Source organism: Salminus brasiliensis, chromosome 6 (genome assembly GCF_030463535.1).
Source record: "Salminus brasiliensis chromosome 6, fSalBra1.hap2, whole genome shotgun sequence".
Taxonomy (NCBI): Eukaryota; Metazoa; Chordata; class Actinopteri; order Characiformes; family Bryconidae; genus Salminus; species Salminus brasiliensis.
In genome coordinates, this window is record NC_132883.1 from 15,802,336 (window position 1) to 15,825,096 (window position 22,761).

General features: G+C 38.3%; 1 protein-coding gene across 3 annotated transcripts in view; it reads right to left on the reverse strand.

Annotated features, from left to right (window-relative positions):
* The window catches only part of cacna1fb (calcium channel, voltage-dependent, L type, alpha 1F subunit), a 46,251-nt gene that overhangs the window by 19,938 nt on the left and 3,552 nt on the right, over positions 1-22,761 (reverse strand). For all 3 annotated transcript variants that reach the window (XM_072681832.1, XM_072681831.1, XM_072681830.1), the window contains exons 2-12: positions 19,103-19,397; positions 18,205-18,310; positions 9,189-9,328; positions 6,470-6,612; positions 5,634-5,786; positions 5,214-5,410; positions 4,067-4,170; positions 2,554-2,705; positions 1,545-1,619; positions 1,148-1,229; positions 178-204 (exon numbers count right to left, since the gene is read on the reverse strand). In XM_072681832.1, the coding sequence (XP_072537933.1) occupies positions 178-204; positions 1,148-1,229; positions 1,545-1,619; positions 2,554-2,705; positions 4,067-4,170; positions 5,214-5,410; positions 5,634-5,786; positions 6,470-6,612; positions 9,189-9,328; positions 18,205-18,310; positions 19,103-19,397 (1,474 nt within the window). The remainder of the gene's footprint in view (positions 1-177; positions 205-1,147; positions 1,230-1,544; positions 1,620-2,553; positions 2,706-4,066; positions 4,171-5,213; positions 5,411-5,633; positions 5,787-6,469; positions 6,613-9,188; positions 9,329-18,204; positions 18,311-19,102; positions 19,398-22,761) is intronic.

The following is a 22,761-nucleotide window of genomic DNA, read 5'->3' on the forward strand; positions in this document are numbered from 1 at the left end:
GTACTAATGTATATTAATGCAAATATGGAAATTCCTTCTGCACCTATTTAAAAAAAAAAATTTGCATCTAGCATGGGTGAAGTCCATTACCACTGACTATGTTTTTCTGAATATCTTCTTATATAATCTATTATCAGCAGGTTGTTTCTCAGTAAAGACTCACAGACTTATACTCACCAGCAAGGGTTTTTCATAATGCGAGCGCTGAGGACAATTAGAAGGAACATGCAACAGAACACAGAAACAATGAGATCAAGGACAAACACAAGACGAAACTCCCAGTGTGTGGTGTGTGTTCTAATGAACTTGATGGAAATAATGAGACACTGCAGCATGACTACCAGCAAGGCAAAAAGAGCCTATTGAGCCTTATCTCACTATAACTGACCCTTCGCTAAACCCTTCCCCTCAACGCACTGTAATCATAGCTGTAACTAGGCACATGGACCTCTGACAAGCTTTCAGAACTTTACAATACGCTATAATGTTGCACAACAGGTATTTATATCTGTATATCACAGCGTGAAGTGTGAAGACTGTAATACAAATTACATTAATCAAAAAGTAGCACACAGAACATATACGTCTGGCTTCAAGTTAAGGCTAAGCTAAACTCCTTGGATCCCTGATGTGAATAAACCCCACAATGTGAACATACAATTCTGATGAGATTTTGAGGAGTACGGAGAACAATATTTGCTCGATAATCCTGCCTGCACTTCTGTTTAAAATATCACACAATGCATAATTCAGTAATCATACACTTGTGTGCAGTAAAAGAACAATGCTTCTCTTTCATTTCTCTGTCATCAATAAAGGTCTTTTATCACTATCTATACCCTTTTAGATCACACTATTATGTATACTGCTGAATGTAGCCTACAAAGCAGCACCTTTTTGTCAGTTTTTACCTTGTGTTTCAATGTTATACTTAAAAAATCCAGAAAAATAATATTACAAATTTAATGCCGTAAACAATCCACCCTCATTAGAAACTCTACAATTGACAAACCTTGTTAGAAAACTTGTCAGACGTCAAAACAGTATACAAAGGGTGAGGCTTACTGAAGGGTCACCTGTCACTAATATCTTAGCGTCATGCATTTCAAATAATAGGTGTGTGTATGTATATGTGCATATTTGTTACCAGCAAGCAGCACAACAGTCAGTGTGTTCTTCCTCTATATTTTCTGTGTTCTCAGAAGCTGTCTCACTAGCTGGAAGACTTGCTACAGACAGGGAAAAAGAGAGGGAGAGACAGAGAGACAAAGTGACAAAAAAGAGACAGACAGTCACATAGACATGGTGAGAACGACTGAAAGATAGACCAAGATAGGCCCTCCCGTTTCCAATGGCAGCAGCACACTTGCACAGCAAAAAAAGCAATCAATCTGAAACAGGGTCAAGCCATTTACTGCGAATCAAATAGAGTGTGAGGCCCAGATGTGATTTTGTACAATTAAGACGAAAGAAAGTCAAGGAGCGCTATATTTAGCAGACAGGCGAAGCTGCCGGCTGGCACAGCTCTCTACGATTGGCCGTACCGTGAGTTTCATTAGAGTGACTGAACCAGCCGAACTTCCCTCGCTTTTTATCAGCCAGGTCACGCAGGGTCACACCTGAAGGGGGAGAGAAACAAAGATCATTATACAGTAAATGAAGCTGTCTGTACCTGAATGAAGAAGGATTCAATACACATTTGCATAGGCAACTACTACAAGACAAATGGTTGGTACTGTTGCCTAATTTGACAGATTACAGCCTACAGACGCTTTAATTCATCTTTAAAGGTCCACCAGTTATTACTGATGGGAACAGAAAAATTGTACAATCTTTCTCAAATCATAGCTGATTAAAATGAAAAGAGATACTGCAGCAAGAAAGCTACACTTTTAATTGATACCATATTTGTGTTTGTAAATAATTAATTTGAATATCTTGTGGGAAGTTCAGTAAAATATACCTAGCACACTAGAGAAAGCCTAGCCCACTAGTGAAAGGCTAAATGCAGCAGCTACTGAAGGAGAACATAGAAGTGAGGCTGATTGGGTAAAGAACCGCTCAGAGAAGAGAGATGTGCCGGTAGGCATGGAAGGAGCTGTGCATGACAAAGAAGCTGATAAAGCGAGCATATGCTAGCCAGGTGGTAGGTTAAAAGCTAACCCTATCAGACACTACTACAATCCATTTAGCTGGCTACTGGACACCAAGATGATAGCAACACTATCCAGTAAGACTTGGGAATAATTACAAAAGGTTCTTGTTACAGTTATGCTAGGCAAGGCTCAGCCATAATAGGCTAAGCCATTCTAAGCTATACTCTGCAATGCTGCTGTGGGGTGCCACATGGCTTAAAAAACCCCATAAAAAACAAAGCTCAATTTCTTTTTGGAGCACAATAAAAACAGTAAAAACGCAAAGATTTTTTTACCCCAATCGAAGTCATACATACTTTTTAAATTTCAGAGATTTTAAAATACTCAATGTCTTGTTGAATTTAAAGCTAAGGTACAAAGAAAAATTATACTGATTTCAGTGAATTGGAAAACTCACGTCTGTTTCCGTCCTCGTCAAACTCGTCAATGTCCTCAGCCTGTGTGATCCAGTCCATGTAGCCGCACAGATCTTCCTCCAGCTGCTGCTTCTCTCTCAGCTTCTGGAAGTCTCCTCGTGCTTTAGCTTTCTCTCGCTCCTTAGAGAATTCACTACACAAACACACAAACACACAAACGCAAATATGTAATAGATAATGTGCTTATACACATGGCAAAGCAAATACACAAGTAAAAATGCACAACAGCACACACATATGGCTTGTTAGACAGTCAGTCGAGCAAACACACATGGGCACAGACTTGTCCTCAATTTGGCACTTAGAGCATGACCTGGTTGGATAGGGACAGACTTAGCATTTCATATATTTGAGCATTTGGACAGTGATAAAAACCACAGAGTTTGATGAGGACGGAAATGATGAACACAAAACATCATCATGGTTAGAACAACAACATCTAAAACGAACAGAAAAATGTATGCTAACTATGAGTTTCTGTTGTTTATTTAGCTTAGCTTAATTTGACATTTGAGAACTATACAGCCAGTAAAGCATTGTTTTAAAAAGTCCAGGAGCCTATTTAATTATTGGGCACATTAAATTAGATCTTCAAAACTGGTATTTTGGAATAACATAACATAATAACATAAAACATTAGAATGATACCAAAATACTAGTTTTAAAAAGCTAATCTGCTAGTCCATTGCTAGTCCTGTTGTTCTCCAGATATTACACCCTGCTTCACATCCAATACACCTTTTTTTATTTATTTTATACTCACTTTACATTATGTATTTCTGTGTGTATTATGTATGCATTGTATTGTCCTTGTACAGTCAGCATATTTCTGTGGATTTAATATTCTCTGTATATGTCCAAATGTTTGTGGACAACCCTTCTAATAAATACATTCAGCTACTTTAAGCTGCAGCCATTGCTGACACAGATGTGCAAATGCACAAACATAGTTTGTCTAGTTTCTTGTAGAGAAGCATTGCCAATAGAATATGACTCTTTGGAGCAGATAAACATTAACCTATTGGCATCATGCCAAATGCCAAGTGTGGGCTAGAGGGATAGAGGCATTGATCTGTGTAGCAGTGGAACTGCATTCTCACAAATGATGCTCCGTTGAGGATGAGGTATGGTGGTGATTATCCAACATCCTGACCTCACCAACGCTTTCTAGTGGAAACTCTTCACTGGACAGTAGAGACATTTATTTTTAACAAAATCAGGATAAAAGCTTTTTGAGTTCCTCTGATTTTGGAAGAAACAATAGTGTTTTCCAAGTGCCCCAATAGGTTTGTCCATTTCGTGTATGTATATTGTCTGTAAATAGTTGTAAAACAACTACAGAGAAACAAAAACGGACATGTGTGTATTAACATATCTTACCAGTAAATCTGATTCTGACAACAACCATGTGCAGACACAGACATAAGTGCAAGTTTACACACAAATACATACTATGTAAAACAGGGAAAAAGTGTTGGTAAATATTTTACCTACCCACTCAAAACACCCAACACCAGGTTGAGCACAAAGAAAGATCCAAAGATGACCAGACTTACAAAGTATACCCATGGCAGCTCAAAACCTATGGCATCATTCATCTGCAAAAAGAAAGATACACACATACACAGACACACAGACACACACACACACACAATAACTCAGCTGAAAAGCAAATCAATCAAAGGGACGGGGAAGGAGTATAAATGCACTGTTGTGAGCAAGGGCATCGGAGTAATTTAGAAAGGGTGGGGGCATATTAAGGTTGGATATTAAGGGTCTGGGACATGAAGTAAATGTCTTATCATATCTATATAATCATAGCACAAATTACATAACAGAAAGAGTTTTTTGTGTTACATGGTGAATTAGGTGTCTGCTTCAATAAATGAACAGTTTTACTGTAAGCAGTAAACAGAGGAGTAATGGTTACTGGATTGAACACAGCTTAAAAGTTCACAGCATCCTGACTTGAAATTATTCAGGTTTCGTTTGAACCTGACACAGCACCTTCTGGTAGTTGCCACTCTATTTCCATGTGTGTTTTATGGTATTTTACTTTGCTTAATATATTTTTCTAAATATTGCATTGGTTTTTGTTTACAATTAACAATTTATTGTTGTGACTGGACAACTGTTTTCAAGATTTAGATGTACTAGTAGATGGACTAATGTGCAGGTAGTGCTAAACTAGCACTGTTTAATAATGGCTATGAATAAAACTTGTGTTTTGATGTTCACATTTTTTGGGGGCTTTTTATAGTAAACAAGTAGGTTTGTGCCTATTCTCCCTGTATGCCATGTATGCCAAATACATTGCTCATGCAGGCTGTTTGCTTTACTCCCATCCATCATTTTGATGTTACTCTCTCTGATGATGGTTCAGGGATTTCTAACCCCAGATTCTTTACAAACCCTTTTTTAGTTAATTGTAACTTTACAATCAAAACTTTGGTGTAAACAAGCAATAAATTTAATCACTCAAAGTGTGTGGGTTGGCAAATTACATATTTTTTGACATAGAGTGGTCCCTACACACATGGTATAATAATCAAATTGTCATGTGAACTGTCCTTGTATCCTTTAATAATATAGTTTTAAATAAAATGACAGTGTTTTCAAATATCAGCAAGATGGTGTTTACCCAGTATAGGACATCGGTCCAGCCTTCCATAGTAATGCACTGGAATACGGTCAGCATAGCAAAAAAGAAGTTATCAAAGTTGGTGATGCCGCCGTTCGGCCCATCCCACCTGCCCCTGCACTCTGAGCCATTAAGAATGCACTGACGACCATGACCAGCAAACGCACAAGGCACTGGTTCATCATCTGCATAGTCATCTGAGAGAGTGACGCAAAAGCGCGTGTGAGAGAGAGAGAAGAGAGAGACAGAAAATGAGTCAGGTGTTACATGCATACTTCACATTAACCCTACTGTTCTTTTATAATCATGAGCATTATCATAATAGGCATACAATTTAGTTTAAATGATTTTACCAATGACATTTTCATCATATATGTGATATGTGATTGAGTGTGTAAGCAAAAGTTTTTACGTAATGACCTGTGCCAAGATAGTAGCATGTTTTATGCATGCGGCCAATGAACAGCTCCAGGCCGATTATAGCATAGATGATTATGACAAACAGGACCAGCAGAGAGATATGCAGCAGAGGAACCATAGCCTTCATTATGGAATTCAGCACAATTTGCAAACCTACACAAAGATTCAGAAAAATTAAAACACAAACACATAAACAGACACACACACAAACTCAATATTCATATTAAGGATAGCCCCAGATGTCCAAAAAAAGACCAGTGAAGAAAATCTATTTTTTATCTTCAGCATCTCTTAATAACATTATCTACTATAACAAATAGCCACTATACCAATTTAAGGATTTTTTTGCCCTGTGTGACCTGATCTTCCAATTTACTGTACAAGAATAAGACCTTGGGTGCAAACTCTTGAGAAGACATTAAACAAAACCAGAGGCTGAAATTACCATGATTCAAGCTTAGTCATGACACTGCAGTACAGCAACTGAATGAGACAGAAGCACCCCAAAGGCACAAAACACTGGTGCCATTAGCAAACCACCGCATAATTACTGTCAAGGTCAATTGGCCTTTAACTTAGCACATACTTTGCACATTAATAGCCCAAAATTACCTCCAGTGCTGTTATAAGAGGCAAAGAATTGTTCTCTTATAAAGAATTAGATGCTATCAAGGCACTGATTGAACTAGCTAATTTGGGCCATTAATGTGCAATGATGTGGTTTATTCACAGAACATAAAAATAATTTGTGCTCTGCATTTTACAAACATTTACAGAGTCATGAAAACACACATACACAAACGGGTGGACAGACAGACAGACATGCACAGACTCACTGGGCACTCCTGAAACTAGCCTAAGAGGTCTTAACACTCTAAAGGCTCTGAGGGCTTTTACGTCCAGGCCTCCAGGTTTCCCTGGCACATGGTGTGCCTCGCCAGGCTTGTGGGTCATCGTCTCCAGTACCACGCTGAACAACCTGCAATGCACATACACATATATAAAGAGTTAACATTCTGTAGGTACTACATTGTACCTTAACTTACTGACCATTTTATCACCTATCAAACACTGACTATAATCTACCTGTTGATGCAATTATTACTCCCACTATATCCCTGTTTATCAGTGGAAAAGGTAAATCTAAAACAGCCCCTTTAAAGTTTGCGGCTGTCCATGGTGGTGGTAGCAACATGATCTAGGGCTGTTCTGCTGTCAGTGGAACTGATACACTGAATAAGAATAGAATAGGATAGAATAATGAAGAAGGTGAAATTCTTAGCATAACCTCAAACAATCAGCTAGAAGGACATGGACATGGACACAACTCAATGTACCAACTAGACAATGACCCCAAAAATGGTTGCAGCAGGCTTGTCCAAAGTCTAGACTTCAACCCAAAAAACAAAATTACAAATACCTTAATTAGTCATGTTGTATGTCAAGTATGGTGTCATATTTTCATAGCAGTTTTTATAATCTGTGTATATGGTGCATCATGAAAATATATTTAAATATTGTGATTGTTTACCATATTTCCCACCCCTAATATAACTGCAAATATAGGGCAGGTGTAGTTGGTAAAATAGCCACTGAGCATGTATTCAAAGTGGACCTGAAAACACGAAAAGTAGTGGCAAGCCTTCATCACTAACTGAATCCACATTCTAAGTTCAGCTCAGTTAAATTTGACTCATATACCATCTTTCCCAATAGAAAGCAGCTTTACAGAGCCTTGGGCTCAGTTACTAATGAGCTGAGAATGGCAGTGATGAGACAGAGCTTGCTGAGTTGCCATGAGGAAACAGCCTGACTCTCAATGCTCTGCTGTTTGTCCCATTAGTAAATCAAACCCTGAGTTATCTCAAACTGAATTTCCACAGTTTATACTCTCTTGACATATAGAATGTATACAGTGCTGCTCCAATTAAAACAGAATATTGTAATTATACAAAAATTTCAACATTACTGTGATTTCTATACATTTTGCAACATATTAAAAACACACTTAAGAACCAATAATAGAGAACAATGAAAGAACCACTTCTGGTTCCATAAAAATCCATAAAAATAAAGGCATCTCAAATGGTTTTTGGATGGAGACCATAGATGAAAGACTGGTTCCATAACGATCCATGTTTGATGTCCCAGTGTGAAGAACAATTTATATTGCTTGTGAACCTTTACATCAAGTGAAGACCTTTAAAATGTTTTTCACACTCACATTACACACTGTACAAATACAATTAGTTTTTTTTATGGAACCAAAAGTGGTTCTTTTATGGCATTACCTAAAAACACCTAAAGCACCATTATTGTTAAGAGTGTATGACATTATTTTGACATTATTATAATCCTGACATTATTGTAGATCTCACAATCGGCTAAATACAGAAATGTTGCAGATCGACGTTTGTATATTTTGTCGAAAATCAGCCAATATGCCAATGATTCGGCAGTAATTTTGGCCAATTAGCACTGTGCATGTACACGCATAGTTCGTTGTCAACACAGTATTTTTGTTGTTGTTTTTTTACCATATCTGACTGAAACACACTTATTTGTAGAGTGTGTAAAACTAACACACCTTGTGGGGGGAAGAGCTAGAGTAAAGAGTTTTTACACTACTAACCGGATACCCCTTTCAAGACTACATCACTGATCCCATAACAGTGAGTATTACAACACAGAAAAGCTAACAAACATCGCTAACTTCACAAAACAGCAAACAACACAGACCACATTTAACCTTGGAGAGCAGCAGCAGTTGCAAAGCTAACGGAATCACATCCAAAGTGATGGAGTTCTAAGCCTTTCTCGGTTGTATTTCCACTCTGAACTCCAAGTGCTTGGAGTTCCACAAGGTTTTAGATGTGGTTTAAATGTGCCTGGATAAAGTTAATGTGGCATCCAGCCCCACCTCAAACTGTATCAGCGATCATTAGATACATACTCTACGACGATTGGCCATCAGTATCAGCCCTATCTCTAATTACAATACCCAAGAACTTTAGCTGGTATATTGTGCATTGCTAATATCTACAGAAATGCTAATGTAGCACTGACTATAAAATATATTTAACTGATGCCAACACTAATCCCACACCCACACATGCTCACAACAACACACACACACACACACACACACACACACAAACACCGAGTAGCAAAACTGACAGAACAGCCAAGTCTGTCTAGGTCAGATTAAGAGACAAATAGGGACAGAAGAGGACAAGAAATAGAGTGAATGGGTGAGAGAGGGAGAGACAGAAAGGATTGACCAGATAATCCAGGAGTGAAAGAGCAAGCGAAAGGGGAGAGATATGGAGGAGATGTGGCAAAGGGGATGAAAAAGAGGGCATAAGAGAAAGTATGGTAACGCAACAGCAGGGCAAAACGGAGGTGAGCGAATAACGATGATTACACAGGAAAGTGACTGCAGGGTATCGCGCCATCTGAATAGAATAGATAATAAGAACGAAAATTAACATATGAGCCAAAGCACCTAAATGCACACAGACATACAGGGAGAGGAAGGTCACGGAAACAAAGTACCCCACAATTACGATGACAAAATCCAACAGGTTCCAGCCGTTGCGGATATAGGAGCTGGGGTGCATGACCAGTCCGTAGGCCAGAATCTTCAGAAAGGTCTCTATGGTGAAGATGATCAGAAACACATACTCCACTTGCTCCTGTGGACACATGAAAGAGAAAAGGGACAGATTCAACAACACATTCTGTACAATAAACACACAATGAACTCTTAATTTATTACAAAAATAGTATTTAAAGAAACACAGCAATGGCATTGTTGTTTAGTCTTCAGATGTCTCTGGAAAAGGACATGAACAAAATCAAATGTATTGCATGTGCACATAAAAATCTGTATGCTGAGTGTTAATGTGTATGCTTGAATACTTGCCTGAACCACACATGGTTTGAATGTCTAGGCTTTGATGTACCTGCCTGTTTGTCAGTGTGTGTGTGTGTGTGTGTTTGTGTGTGTGTTCAAGCATGTGTTGCCTGGGCTGATCTCACATGCTGTTCACACTTAATATGCACTACTCACTATTCAGCAGTGAGGGAATGGAAAAAGAGAGAAAAAGAAAAGAGAGAGAGAGAAAGAGAGAGAGGGGGCTGGTCTTGAGCCGGCCCACTGGACTTTAAAATAGGGAAAGGGAATTTGTGAGCATTTCAAAGGATTACCAATCTGTCATCATCATCCTCCTGCTCTCTCTCTCTCTCTCTCTCTCTCTCCTGTCTGGCCAGATTGGCACACCAAACCAGGCTGCACAGTGTAGATACTGGCATGTGAACACAGACACATACACACACACATTCATACACACGCTCATAAATAATACTTTAAAAAGATAAAACAAAATACAGTATGTTCTGTATTTTTCTGGAAGCTGATTCTTCATCAGAAAAAAAAAATCAGTGGCTTTATACTGTTGGTGGCTTGCCCTTGGTGGTACAACGGTAATACTGTATATCCCCGTTTTTAAAAATGTTGACGATATCTCAAAATGAGAAAAGAATTATGACATCTCTGATGAGTCAGATTTCTGTTTTGTGGGTCAAATAAGCTCATTCATTTTAGGGTTGTGGGAGCTAACTGATCTGAGTTCAACTGAAAGAGAAAGCAAGGAAACCTGGATGAAATAGTCTACTAAATGTGCCTGAAAACTGTTAGAAACATTCCTAAGACCATTCACTTGATGTAAAAATTATCAAATTATCTTCTAAAGGTGTGTAATTTGACCCTCTTTTAGCTGGAACACAGTCAGTGCTGAGGTGTTTAGCATGCTAGCTAGCCTAAATAACCAGCAGACCCTGCTTCATTTCACCTTTCTGTTAGTTAGTGTGTAGTGATAGCTGCTCAGCAGTAGTTCACATGAAAACTGAACCGCACAGAACAGAACTCAATATTTTTGCAAAGTTTAACATGTTTGTAATTTCAGTTATACGTTGAGTTTACTACAGCTTTACGCATTCTGTACTCATTAGCTGTACAAACATGTCCAGTATTACTGTAGCTATACAGGAACTTACTGTATAGCCTCCACTGTAGGCCTGTGCATGTATTTAAACAAATGTGAGCAATCATGTGTCCGACATCCACGTTACAGTACATCTTCAGATATGAGCATGGTGTGCTTATCCAGCCAGGCAATTGAACCCAAAATTGTTTTTTGCTTGGTTAGAAGGTTCTTAAACTAAGTAAAAACTTGTTATAGATGCTAGTGCTAAATGGAACCAAAGAAGGTTACACTATACACTTTACAAGTCAACAAATCTTCTTCAGTACTACATAGATCAATTTGTGCTTAAAGTCTATGAGGAGCTAGAAAGCTGCAGGAAAAAAAGTGGTGCAATGACGTTTGGTAAAGAACTGTAGTGACGTAATGTACCGTTTTTGATGAATACTGATAAATAGACCATGAGAAGTGTTTTTGCCTTTGCTTTATATGTTTTTTTTGGTCAGTGAACACACAGACATACTTTAACCTGTGGGACAGTAATAAGATACCAACATGACAACATATCAAACAGCATCTACTATGTGGAAGGATTGGGGAGAAGATGACGAATTGCCTCAGTGAAAGAAGAGACAGACAGCATGCATATACACACACACACACACACATTCATTAACAACATCCCTCCCCCTCTGCACCTGGACTCTGGGCTCTGGCTTTAAGCATCCAAACAGAGGTGGAGTGTACATGACAAGGGGGTGGAGAGCGAGAGCGAGACAGAGAGCGTGAGAGAGAGTGAGGGAAAAAAGTGATGGAGTGATAGGGGGAGGGGGAGGGAAATGAGAGAGGGGGAAACAGAGTAAGCTGCTTATCAGGACCAAGAGCATTTAGAGCAGGCAAACGAACAGGCAGTTACAATCTCTCCTGACCCCCACACCATCCCTTACATCTCTCTCTTTCTCTTTCACACACTTCTAAAACCATTCTTTTTCGTTCTCAAATAATGCTGTTCTGCACTTTGTGCATGGTTTAGCAGAGTCCAGAGAGTGAAGGATCACACAGTGTAAGATACAGTACAGATAGTCTCTTTACCAGGGCAAATCCCAGTAAAACCAAGGCATCACTCTTAAGGAAGCCCTGCACAGAATATCGGGCTAGTTCTGAAAAGGTTTCATGTCAAATGTCCTTCTTCTGACCCCTGAGCTGAGTCCTGCCACAGTATTTCCCCTACACATCTAGACCAGGACATTACATGGCAGTATTTTACATGATTAAAATGAGAGAAAGGGTGAAATATATAATGTGTAACCAAACTCACAAAAAAGGTACTCTAAATATACTGTTAGTACTCAAAAAGCCTTTGGTGATGTGAATCAATGACAATGTGTGTCCTGGTGTTTTCTATTTGTTTCGATGTCAAGAAAAAAAGGCAAAAATGAAAAAAAAAAGATAGCAAAATCTTATATAGACAAAATCAGTAAAAATCAGATTAGTTAATTTAGGGAAGGATGTTTTGGATCTTGTTTTAAACCACTATTTTTACAACTATGTTCCAGCAGAACGCCCTCTGGCATCTTCTGGACACCATTAACAGATATTATTTATAGTCTGCAGCAGTGAAGAGCATTCTTGGAAGCTAACAAAACAGTTTAGTATCTGCAGTGTGCAATATGGCAATTGTTTTGATGTGCTATAGGTAATACGCTAATGAAATAAACCAGCTTGTTTTGTCTACTTCAATTTCTAAAGCTTTAAAATGCCAAAATCCAAAACAACAATCTCAACAAAAGTACTACTTACTTTATTTACTTACTATTCATATGTTATGTTCCTTCCTATCCTTCCAGCTGGTCTGAGAACACACTTACTACTGTACCGACTCTTAAGACTGCCTTCTTCACACACTTTCCTTTAATTTGGACCATTTGTACATTCTGGTCTCTCTGCTCACTGTGGTTCCTCTCTTGTTTCATTTGCATGCAAATTGCACCGCTCCTATAAAAAGATCCAGCAGCTCCAAGGGGACTGGCACAAGGCTAGGCCCGAGGTGGCACTGTCCAGGGTCCTGATCAACAGTAACTTTATTAGGCTGCTCATTCTGTCTTTATCACAAGCCCTAAGGAATTGCCCTTTAGAACACAACAACAGCCTTGAGAGTTGCCCTCTTGAGAGTAGGGCCAATAAACTCTAGTGTCATAAAGAGAGAAAAATGGGGATGAAATGTATTCCATAGAAGAGTTGCTTTTAAAAACACATTTTTTAATTCCAAGGCTTTTAGCATATATTTCTGCCTTATGTAATTTCTTAACACCACTGCTTTAAGTTTACTTTGATTTTGTATGTATGCAGAACACACTGTACGTTCATTAGCAAAGAACATTTAATGAAGTAAACTGTAAAAACGATCTCACAAATCAAAAGGCAGCACAATATAAAAACAATATATGAAGAAATAAGAAATATTTGAAAAGCCCTACAACCGTCAAATTGTACTGAAATCATCTACTATGCCTTTTGACAGCACATGTAAAGGAGTTAAAAGAGGCCCCATTAAAGTTAATAAATGTATCGCAGGCAAAACAGCGCAGGTAAGGTTTAACCAATTAATGGATGGTCAAATAAATTCAAGTCGAGCAGTGGTGGCCCTCAGCCTTGATCTGCTTTAATTTACATGTCTGCTTCTCTGCACCATGATACTTAATTTTTTAAAACATTGACCCTTTGGTCTCATATGAGAACATTGTATTTTGCAAAAAAAGACTTCCTGTAAAAAGACTAAGTTTAGTTTTTATACTTGTTAAGTCTTTCTAATCCCAAATAGGACAAATTAAAAATGCACACCAAGCTAAAGTCTGGGTCTCAGGAGGTTAAGGCTTCTAAAAGTTTGCAGATATCTGTGTAACTGGAAATTGTTGGTAAAATAAATGATTGTTGATAAAATAGTGCATTTGCTCATAAATTTAGTGTCATGTCAATAATTTCACATTTTACAGAAAATACAAATGCTGCACCAATCTAAACAAAAATAGTGCATTCAGTAAAGTGTAGAAGTGGGTGTTTTGGGTTGCAGAGAAGTTGGACCTTAAGGACACACAAAACAGCAGACAGCTTTCACAGAGAGAGATGTCTAGAAAAGGTTGCTACTAAACACAAAGTTCTATGAGACGAGATTCTATCAGAAGGACAGGATCTCTATCTCTTCAAAAGGCTCTGGTGGAAAGAAAATCACACAAAAGGACAAGACTGTCCTGATCAGTATATAGTCCAACTTGCCAAAACAACACCAGGTGACAGCAGGGTTGGGCGATATTATATTACAATATTCAAAGACATTTTGATGATGCACTGTATTTATTGTGATATTTTGACACACAGACAAAATCCACTGGTAGCAGAAGATTTTAAACTGCTGTCCATAACTTACACTCAATAAGCATATTGTGTATTACGATAACAAGAACGGTCACTTTCATTAACTGTTTTAATAAAATAATGAAAACCACTCTAATTTATACCAATATGTCTCATATTAAACAGTCAATTGCATAAAAGCGAACTGCATTCCGGTCACATTGAGTTTTGGCTCTGAATTAGAGATGGCACAATACAACTTTTTCTGCTTCAATACAATACCAACATTCAAACCTTACATATCAACAGATATCAATGCTGATTTCTTTAATTTAGATAAGCACATTGAAGTAGACTATGATGCTCAAAATACTATGTCTAGGGTAATACCCTATTACCCTAGACACCACCGCATCACACAGTACAGTGTGTGCTAGTCCCATTCAGCATTCAGCTATAAGTAGCCTAGTATAAATACACATCAATAACAATCTATACTGCTCTCAATCTCAAAAAAATAAATAAAATAAATAAATAGATAAAATAAATATATATGTATATATATGCAACAAAACTACCAAGGTATCCCATGGCAGCATAGAAACAGGAGTCATGACAACTCATGATGCTGACTGTAACAGCTCAGAGAAGCACCATGGCAACGTGGGGATGATGGGGAGGGGAAATGATTAAAATCGCTTTTTTTATTGGATCAAATTTGAAGCACTCAGAGAGATTATAATCTGTATGAGAAAAAGGTGATGGAGGGGCTGAGCATGTTCATGGTCTTGGCTTCACAACGGGATTAAAGCGTTCGACTGAAACATCTGCAGAAAAGCCATTTCTTTATCTCTACAAACAGCCTCTGTAAACACACACAAGAGCTGTGTCCAGTGGATGTGTTGTTTTGATTCTACCAAGTTACACGACTCGCTGGTCACACTTGCTTACTGCCATAGCTCCTCCCTAGCAAGTGTGCGTATGTGTGTATTATGTAAAGCTGCTTTGTGACGACAACAGTTGTAAAAAGCGCCATACAAATAAATTTGACTTGACTTGACTTGACTATGAATACAGTAAGTAGGATAACATTAACTCTGTGGTCTAAACAGCAGGATTCTCCAATCCTGTGTGGGTGGATTTGAACACATGTTAAAGAGCGCCCATGTGCCAACAGATAAATTGGCATAAAACAAATTTTACTATGTAATATTTCAGAATTTAATTATAATTTCTATGATTCAGCTGAATTCCAACTTTGGATGAAATTATGAGGCATTACTTGTTTGTTTTTAGAGCATACAAACCACAAAATCTAAGTTTATGTATATCATCATATAAACTCCTCCATGGAACTCCTCCAGGCTGTACTGTACTAGACTGTTAGGTGGTGGGTACTGATTATGTATGTCACAGCATTGAATTCCTTTAACAAAAAATTGTTGGTTCCCATACAATTAAACATATATTCTCCACACTCCAGAAGATTGTTTAGACTGCTTCGTAGCTTCTTGAGCTGTAAACAGAATGAATTTCTAACTGGATAAACTGTAGGAGTGTGTATTGAGCAGTATGTTACTGTAACAGAGAGGAGAGCCCTTTGATATTGCATAAATATCTTATTTCAAATGCATGCGCTAACTGACCAAATATGCAGAATCAGCCTGAGCTCAATTCTAACCCTGCAACACCTGAGATCTCAAACAAACATCCCAAATGGGTCAACAGGAACTCGGTCAGTGTATTGTACTCTGCGCCCTCCCAACATAACTGATTACGAAACCACTGCGTTTGGAAAGGGAAGCCCTCTCTCCTGCGCTTCCTCTCCTCTCGCTCTCTCTCTTTCTCTCTTTCTTTTCTTTTCTTTGTTGTCTCTCTGTATCCCCTTTTACTGCTATTCGTCCTCTTTCTTTTGCAAATAAGATGCTTGGAACTCCTAACAGTCAGTGGAGTGACCACATGACCAATGAAGGCTCACAGCTGGTGTTATAGCTGTCTTATATTTTAATATTTTAATTTTTAGTTAATATCTTGTTTAACCCCCTGGAGTCTACGAATGCACCAGTGCCACAAATTCGATGTTTCTTTATGTTTCTATTAATATCTTTGCGATAATACAGCGCAGAAATATGGTTACAAATTTTCCTGAATCTGTAGGGCCTAGCTCTCCATTGTATCTTAATGCCAGATTGTACGTGATTCATACGCAGAGGAATGAGGCTGTAAAGACAAGTCAAGATACTCGTATCTGCCTCTGACTATGTCCAACAGATGTATTTGTGTCCTTCATCTGCCTGTCTGTAATTTGTGGATGTGTGTGTCCATCTATGGGTTTGTGTGAAAAAGACCAATAAACACCCAACCCATCTTCTGCCTCTACATTCCACTACTTTTGTGAAGCTAAACCCATTTCAAGCAAAACAACCAAAACAATTCGCCCACATGAGTAAAGGTGTGTTTTCACATACATTCTTCTGGTTTAAGGTCATCGCATCACACAGTCCTCTAGGTCACATGGGGTCTCAGATTATGTTATCCGAACATTTTGATATAAAACACATGGGTTATATCTTAAATGCAAGTGTCTTTAAATGCACATGTAAGAAAAATACCCTTAAATCAGGCCAGAAGATGAATTATTTTAGATCTGAGATATATAAACCAGTACAAGGTAACACTCCCTTTTACATACTCTGTCCTCAGAGAACCTCAGTTATAGCCTTAACATAGACTTGATATGTCAGAAATGTAAGCTCAGAAAAAGTGTGATCTCAGTGATTTTGAGCATGGCAAGATTGTTGGTGCCAGGCTGGTCTGAGTATTTAACTTCTATAACTAAAGTTTTCACATGCAAAAGTCTCATCAGAATGGTGCAATAAAGGCAGAAGACAGAAAGGCAAATAACTCACATATATTACTCACAGTACAATTGTGCTGAGCCGAAAAGTATCATGCACAACACGTCCAACCTTAAGGCGTCTGGGCTACAATAGCTGAAGTCTGTGTCGGGTTTTACTTTTCTCTGGCAAGACTAAAAAGCTGAGATCATAGTGGACAACTTGGCACCAAAGCTGGAAAGATGAAGGCTGGAAAAAATTTAGCCTGGTCTGAGGAATCATGAGGCACACAGAAGCTAGGGTCAGAAATAGGTTCCAACTGCATGAATCAATGGATACAATCTTCCTTGTGTCAAACGTCAGGCTGGTGAAGGAGTAATGATGTGGAGGGCTGTTTCTTTTTCACTCTGGGCCTATAAATACCAATCAATTATAGCATGCATCTGCCTATTTGAGTATTGTTGCTGGTCATGTGGATCCCTTCATGACCACAATTCACCCATATTCTAAGGGCTTCTTTCAGCATGATAATGCATTTTGTCACAAAGTAAATGTCATCTCAAACTGGTTTCATGACTTTAGTCCCCAGATGTGAAACGTGTAGAACAAATATGGGATCTGTGCTCCTAAAAAATCTGCAGGAATTATGTGACAAGCATGTCAACATGGACAAGAATTTTAAAGGAATGTTTCCAACATATTTTGGAATCCATTGAGAAGAACTGTGACTGCAGTATTAGCATAGTATTATTAAAATTAGCAGTAGCATGAAAAAAATGCTTGGTGACTTAGTTTTTAAGACATTTATAGTGGGTGTGGGTGCAAAGAATGCCTTCAATTATGCAACTGTGGTAGTACACAAGTAGTACACAGTTTAACACTTTCTGAAGATGAGACTGTAGGAGTCATGGAGAGCAGTTAAAGGACAGGAAGAGGTGACGGGAGCTAAGTGAGTGGCAAGCAGGGAATATATTAGCTAGGAAGGAGCAGTTTCAAACGTGTGGAAAATCTTCAGCTGTTGCATAACTCCATTTGAACCGTGAAATGTGCTCATTAGCAGCTTGATTAGGATCTTGCTTGTCCTTAAATGGTCTAAGAGGGCCAAAGATTTACAGATGAATGCATATAATGATTATAAAACTTATAATGACTATAAAAGGGAAATGCAGAAAATAATTTACTCTGTTCCTCTCTCACAATGTTGCCTGAAATAAGCAACAACTATAATGCTGTAAATATTAGCAAATGTTATTTTTTCATGGTTTATTTCAAGCATGTATGGCAATTTTTGTTGGAAATGTAATGAAAGAGGGGTATATCCTTAGTGCATCCTTTCGCTTGAGTAGCTGAACAGCTCTCAGTTCTCTCAGTCAGTGTCTCAGTGTCATTATTGCTCACCAGATCATGGTTAGTAGCATTGGAGTCATCCTCAGGAAAAGGCTTGGACACTCCTAGAGCCACGCAGTTTGCAAAGATAGCCAGGAGGATAAATATATCAAAAGGTCTGAGAGGAAGAGTCAAGGAAGAGTGTATTTTTATATCATTTTCTGAAGTTGCTCCTTTATAAGAATCTGATATTAGATTAATCCTAAAGTGTACACATAGAGACTAGCAGCTGACTAGCTGCTGCAAAATGACTTTTTTAAACAAGACTAGGACATGACTGGGTAAAACCTATTATAGCATGTAAGTTATTAATCCTTAAATATTGAACAAATCACAGTTGGGATAATCATGTGTGGTATTACAATGCTGCTTCTAAAACTTTCAGGGGATACGATTTTCCTAATTTAGTTATTTCCACTCCCTAGAAAAGACTGGGAAGGGTAGTACGTGTTTCATGAAGCCAAGTTAAATGAAGCCAAATAGTGCTGCAAATAGCATCACTGCACTGCTGAACACACTTGGAAGAGAATGCTAACTGTCAATTCTGTAACAACAGCTCTGAGTGAGTGGTAGAGAAGGAGGTCCATCCTACAGAGAGAGTGAGGCCAATTATACTCTCTGGGACTCCCAACCCAGTGAAGCATTAGCAATAGTCTGTTATAATGCCTGACAGTTATAACCACCTGACAGTGGTGATTCATGTGAATGGACCTTGGATTGAAAGATTGAATATTTTTGTCTATATTCCATATTCTGCCATCTTCTACATTAACATTTGTGTATTCAGCATAACTGTGATGAAATTTGAAATTGGCAATAAATGGTTTTATAAGGAACTGTAATCAAATGCAAATTGCATTCTAGTTTCAATCAGGCAACAGTGGTGACGGGCTGAGTTCATGAAGGATACTTCCACTCCACGATTGACAGTGCGGCTCGGCGGATGGGGTTGTTTAGCTTAAGGCAGAAGAGGGCTCGTGGGGCACGCTGCACCTGGTTGGAGCCCTGCACCTGCTTCTTGGCATGCTGGCTCTTCTTCTTCTGCGTTCCCGTTGAGCTGGTGGTGGAGTTGAGAGTCTCTGTGCGGTTCATCCGTGGCTGTGCCTCATCATCCCACTCTCTCTCATCCTCCTCTCCTCCTCCCTCCTCCTCTTCTTCATCCCCCTCTCCGCCACCCTCCTCCTCCTCTTTGGAGTACCCATTGCCTAAAAAGAGCAGAAAGAGAAAAAAAGGTTTTGTGTTGGAAGTAATAGGCCGTCAGTCGATGAACAGACCAACAAAAGTATGTGGGGAAAAAGGTTTTGCTTCTCTTTTTGGAGCTATGAGGTTCTGTTCTGACAGCAACTAAATTTAAGGAGAGAGATTACTTAAACATAAAAAGACAAGCTGATAGATTTCACACATTATAGTAATTGGTCAACATCATCATACACTAATCAGTTTCCTGTAGTTAGCTACTTATTTATTCTGTACAGAAGTCCCTGTAGTTACTAAATAATACACCATAGTGTATAATATGCCTTTCTGCATTAAGTAGTTAAATATATCAAAGCATCATTTAAAACTTGTCATCTGTCCAGTGCCAAATATATATTCTTATGCAGTTATCTGGCAACATTATTCTGATATCATAACTCATCCTGAATGGGATCGATGAGCCATGTATCCGTATAGAGATCTGCAAGGCTCCTCTGTCACAGGACACTGCAGTTCCTTGTTCAACCACTAGATAAAACTACAGAGCTCGCGCACAGCTGCAGACACTCATTAAAGCCAGTGCTGTACTCTGCCCTGTGACCTGGCTTTTTCATTTTTTTATACCATTTCTCACTCAAACTCTACTACAAACTCTAAATATTCTGCATATTTGTAGAATAAGTACAACTAACAGTGTAAAAACTTTTAACACCACTAACCAGATACTCCTCTCAACATTACAGTTCAGCCCAGTAGCAATAGTATCACAATACAACAGAGTGTTAAACGTGGTTGATTCACAAAAGACAAAGTACATTTCATGTAAGAAGACAAGACACTCTCTTGTATATATATTTGTCATCTCTGTATATATATTTGTATATTTGTATTCTGTACTTTTTTTTTTGCTTATATTTCTATATTTTCATTTTTATATTCTATTCTTTAACTTAAATGTAACTTATTCTATTTTTATTTTCTTCATTTTTATTTTTATTTTTCTTTTGCACTTTACTTCATTAAGTTAAGGTTTAGTTAAGTTTAAATGTAGATTTTTATTGTATAGCTTGATGTGAGCAGACTGTCAAAAAAAAGCATTTCACTGCAAGTTATACTGTGTATGACTATGTATGTGACAAATAAAATTTGATTTGATTTGATTTGATTTTGATTTGACACACAATTTTACAAAAGCCCTGCATGATGGTGCTTACCAAGGTTAATATAACAGCAAGCATTACACCATGACCTCAACCAATCTTACTGAAAGATGAACGTTGTTCGGTATCAGCTGCAAAAACCCATCTGTTTACCTAAGATGATGTATTGTTGTTTTTTTATTGTTGACTAAAATCTATTTATATTATTATATTACTAATCAAAATAATCAGTGGATTATCTGATTACTAAGACAATGGGCAGTGACTGCCCTTTAATACTCAGTATTAAAGCAATGGTTCATTGTGAATAACGCTACACTGTTTCCAGTAGAGGCAAAACAAAGAAGAAGTGATACTTCACAGGGGAGTGCATTGTGTAAGGATGGTCTAATCAACCACTGCTTCTGATAAGGAGGAGAGTTCTACAGTAGGTGAGGCAAGCCATACTGTGACAGCTGTGACCTACTTCCCAGCTCGAGCAGAGCGCATGTGAGCAAATGAAAAGGATTCTGGGCCAGAGGTTTTTAAGCGCTCTATTACCTGTGGACTCATGTGGCTAGCTGCTGGCTAACAGCTAGCCTAGCAAACGCACAATGGGAACGAAAGAGAGAGAGAGAGAGAAGTGAGAGGTAGAGCGAGTACTCTGTACTGACTGTACTGATAACTAATTATAACTTCATTATTACCGTACAGGCTGAGCCGAACTGAGGGGAAATCGTATCACGGAGAGATAGCATTATACTCTACGGCTTTCAATAAGCTGCTAAATGAGGAGGAGGGAGGAAAAAATCAACTGGGTTTGGAGGTTCAGGAGGTTAGCTATCAGGGTGTCTGATAGACGTCTGTTTTAAATGGAAATTGTGCGGCTAATCCGACAGCCTTTAAACTTTAAAGTTGTGAACTGATGTAAAGTCTTTGTGTGGCTGGTACTTAGAAACACCTGCTGTAAAAGGCTGTGGGGGTAGAGGAGATGCTCTCAAAGATTAGTGTATTAGAGTTCTCAAGAAAAAGGTTTGATGTATCAGTGATATACCAGCACCATTACAATCTGCATTTAAATTGGTAAAGCATTCACCTTTAGCTTCATCTGTTATAAAGAATTATGAAAATATCCTCAGTTTGATGTTTGGCATACAATAAACTTTAAATTGACTTATCTTCCAAATAATACAGTTCCCCAAGAACGGACGATCATATGTGAGTGTCTGGCTGTTCTTAGGAGAAGCGTCATGTTAGGAACAGTCTGGTGAGGAATCATAGAACATGATTTCTCACTGAGTGCAGATTCAGCCGAGGCATGCTTGATATCTGAAGTAGGGCTGCACTATATTGAAAAAAAAAAACGCCATTGCAATAGTTTATTTTCTTGCAATATATATTGGGTATTATATAGTTATTTTTATCAAAAGTCACTAGAAGTCAATGATCTGACATAATAGTAATTATGCCCTCTGTGTATCTGGAGTAATATAAATAATACTGGATAGCTATCATTTGACTCTAGTATGTATGTATGTCATGGAAAATGAGAACAGTGCAATTTTACTTTTCTCTAATAATTTCTTTAATGGTAAAGGGAAGAGTACCTTTGCAGTTTGCAGGTCATTTGCAGTAAATGAATCCTAAGTAAACGTTTGGGCACGCTGCATGGTCAGTAGGTTATAACTTCACCTTTGGCAAGTATAAATGCACAGCTTATAAATGCCTTTTGTTGCCAGCTTAAAGACTTCTAATTTATTAAGGTATTTTCACCTATTCATCCTTGAAAAACTGCTAGTTCTGTGAGATTATTTGGCCGTCTTAAAAGGACTGCTTTTTTTAGATCTATCCACAGATTTTCAATGATGTTTTCAATGATGGTGGGGGTTGTAAGGGTCATGGCAAAACCTTCAGCTTGCACCTCTTAACATAGCCTATTAGGGATTCTGAGGTGTTTGTAGGATCTTTATCCTGCTGTAGAAGTCATTTGCTTTTCATCTTCTAATTTTTATAGTTTGTATGATGCGTCCAGAATTTGCAGGTACTTAGAGGAACCTATTCTTTCTTCTGCCAGTAAAATGTATTGTATGTCACTGGCAGCAAAACAAGCCTGATTGATCCCCCCCCCCCCTTTCTGTTTTTTCTTTCTTGGAGTCAAATCAAAAAAGGAGACCAGTCTGGATGTAACATTGGTTTACTGTATGAGTGCTCTGTTCCAGTCCCGGTACAGTCT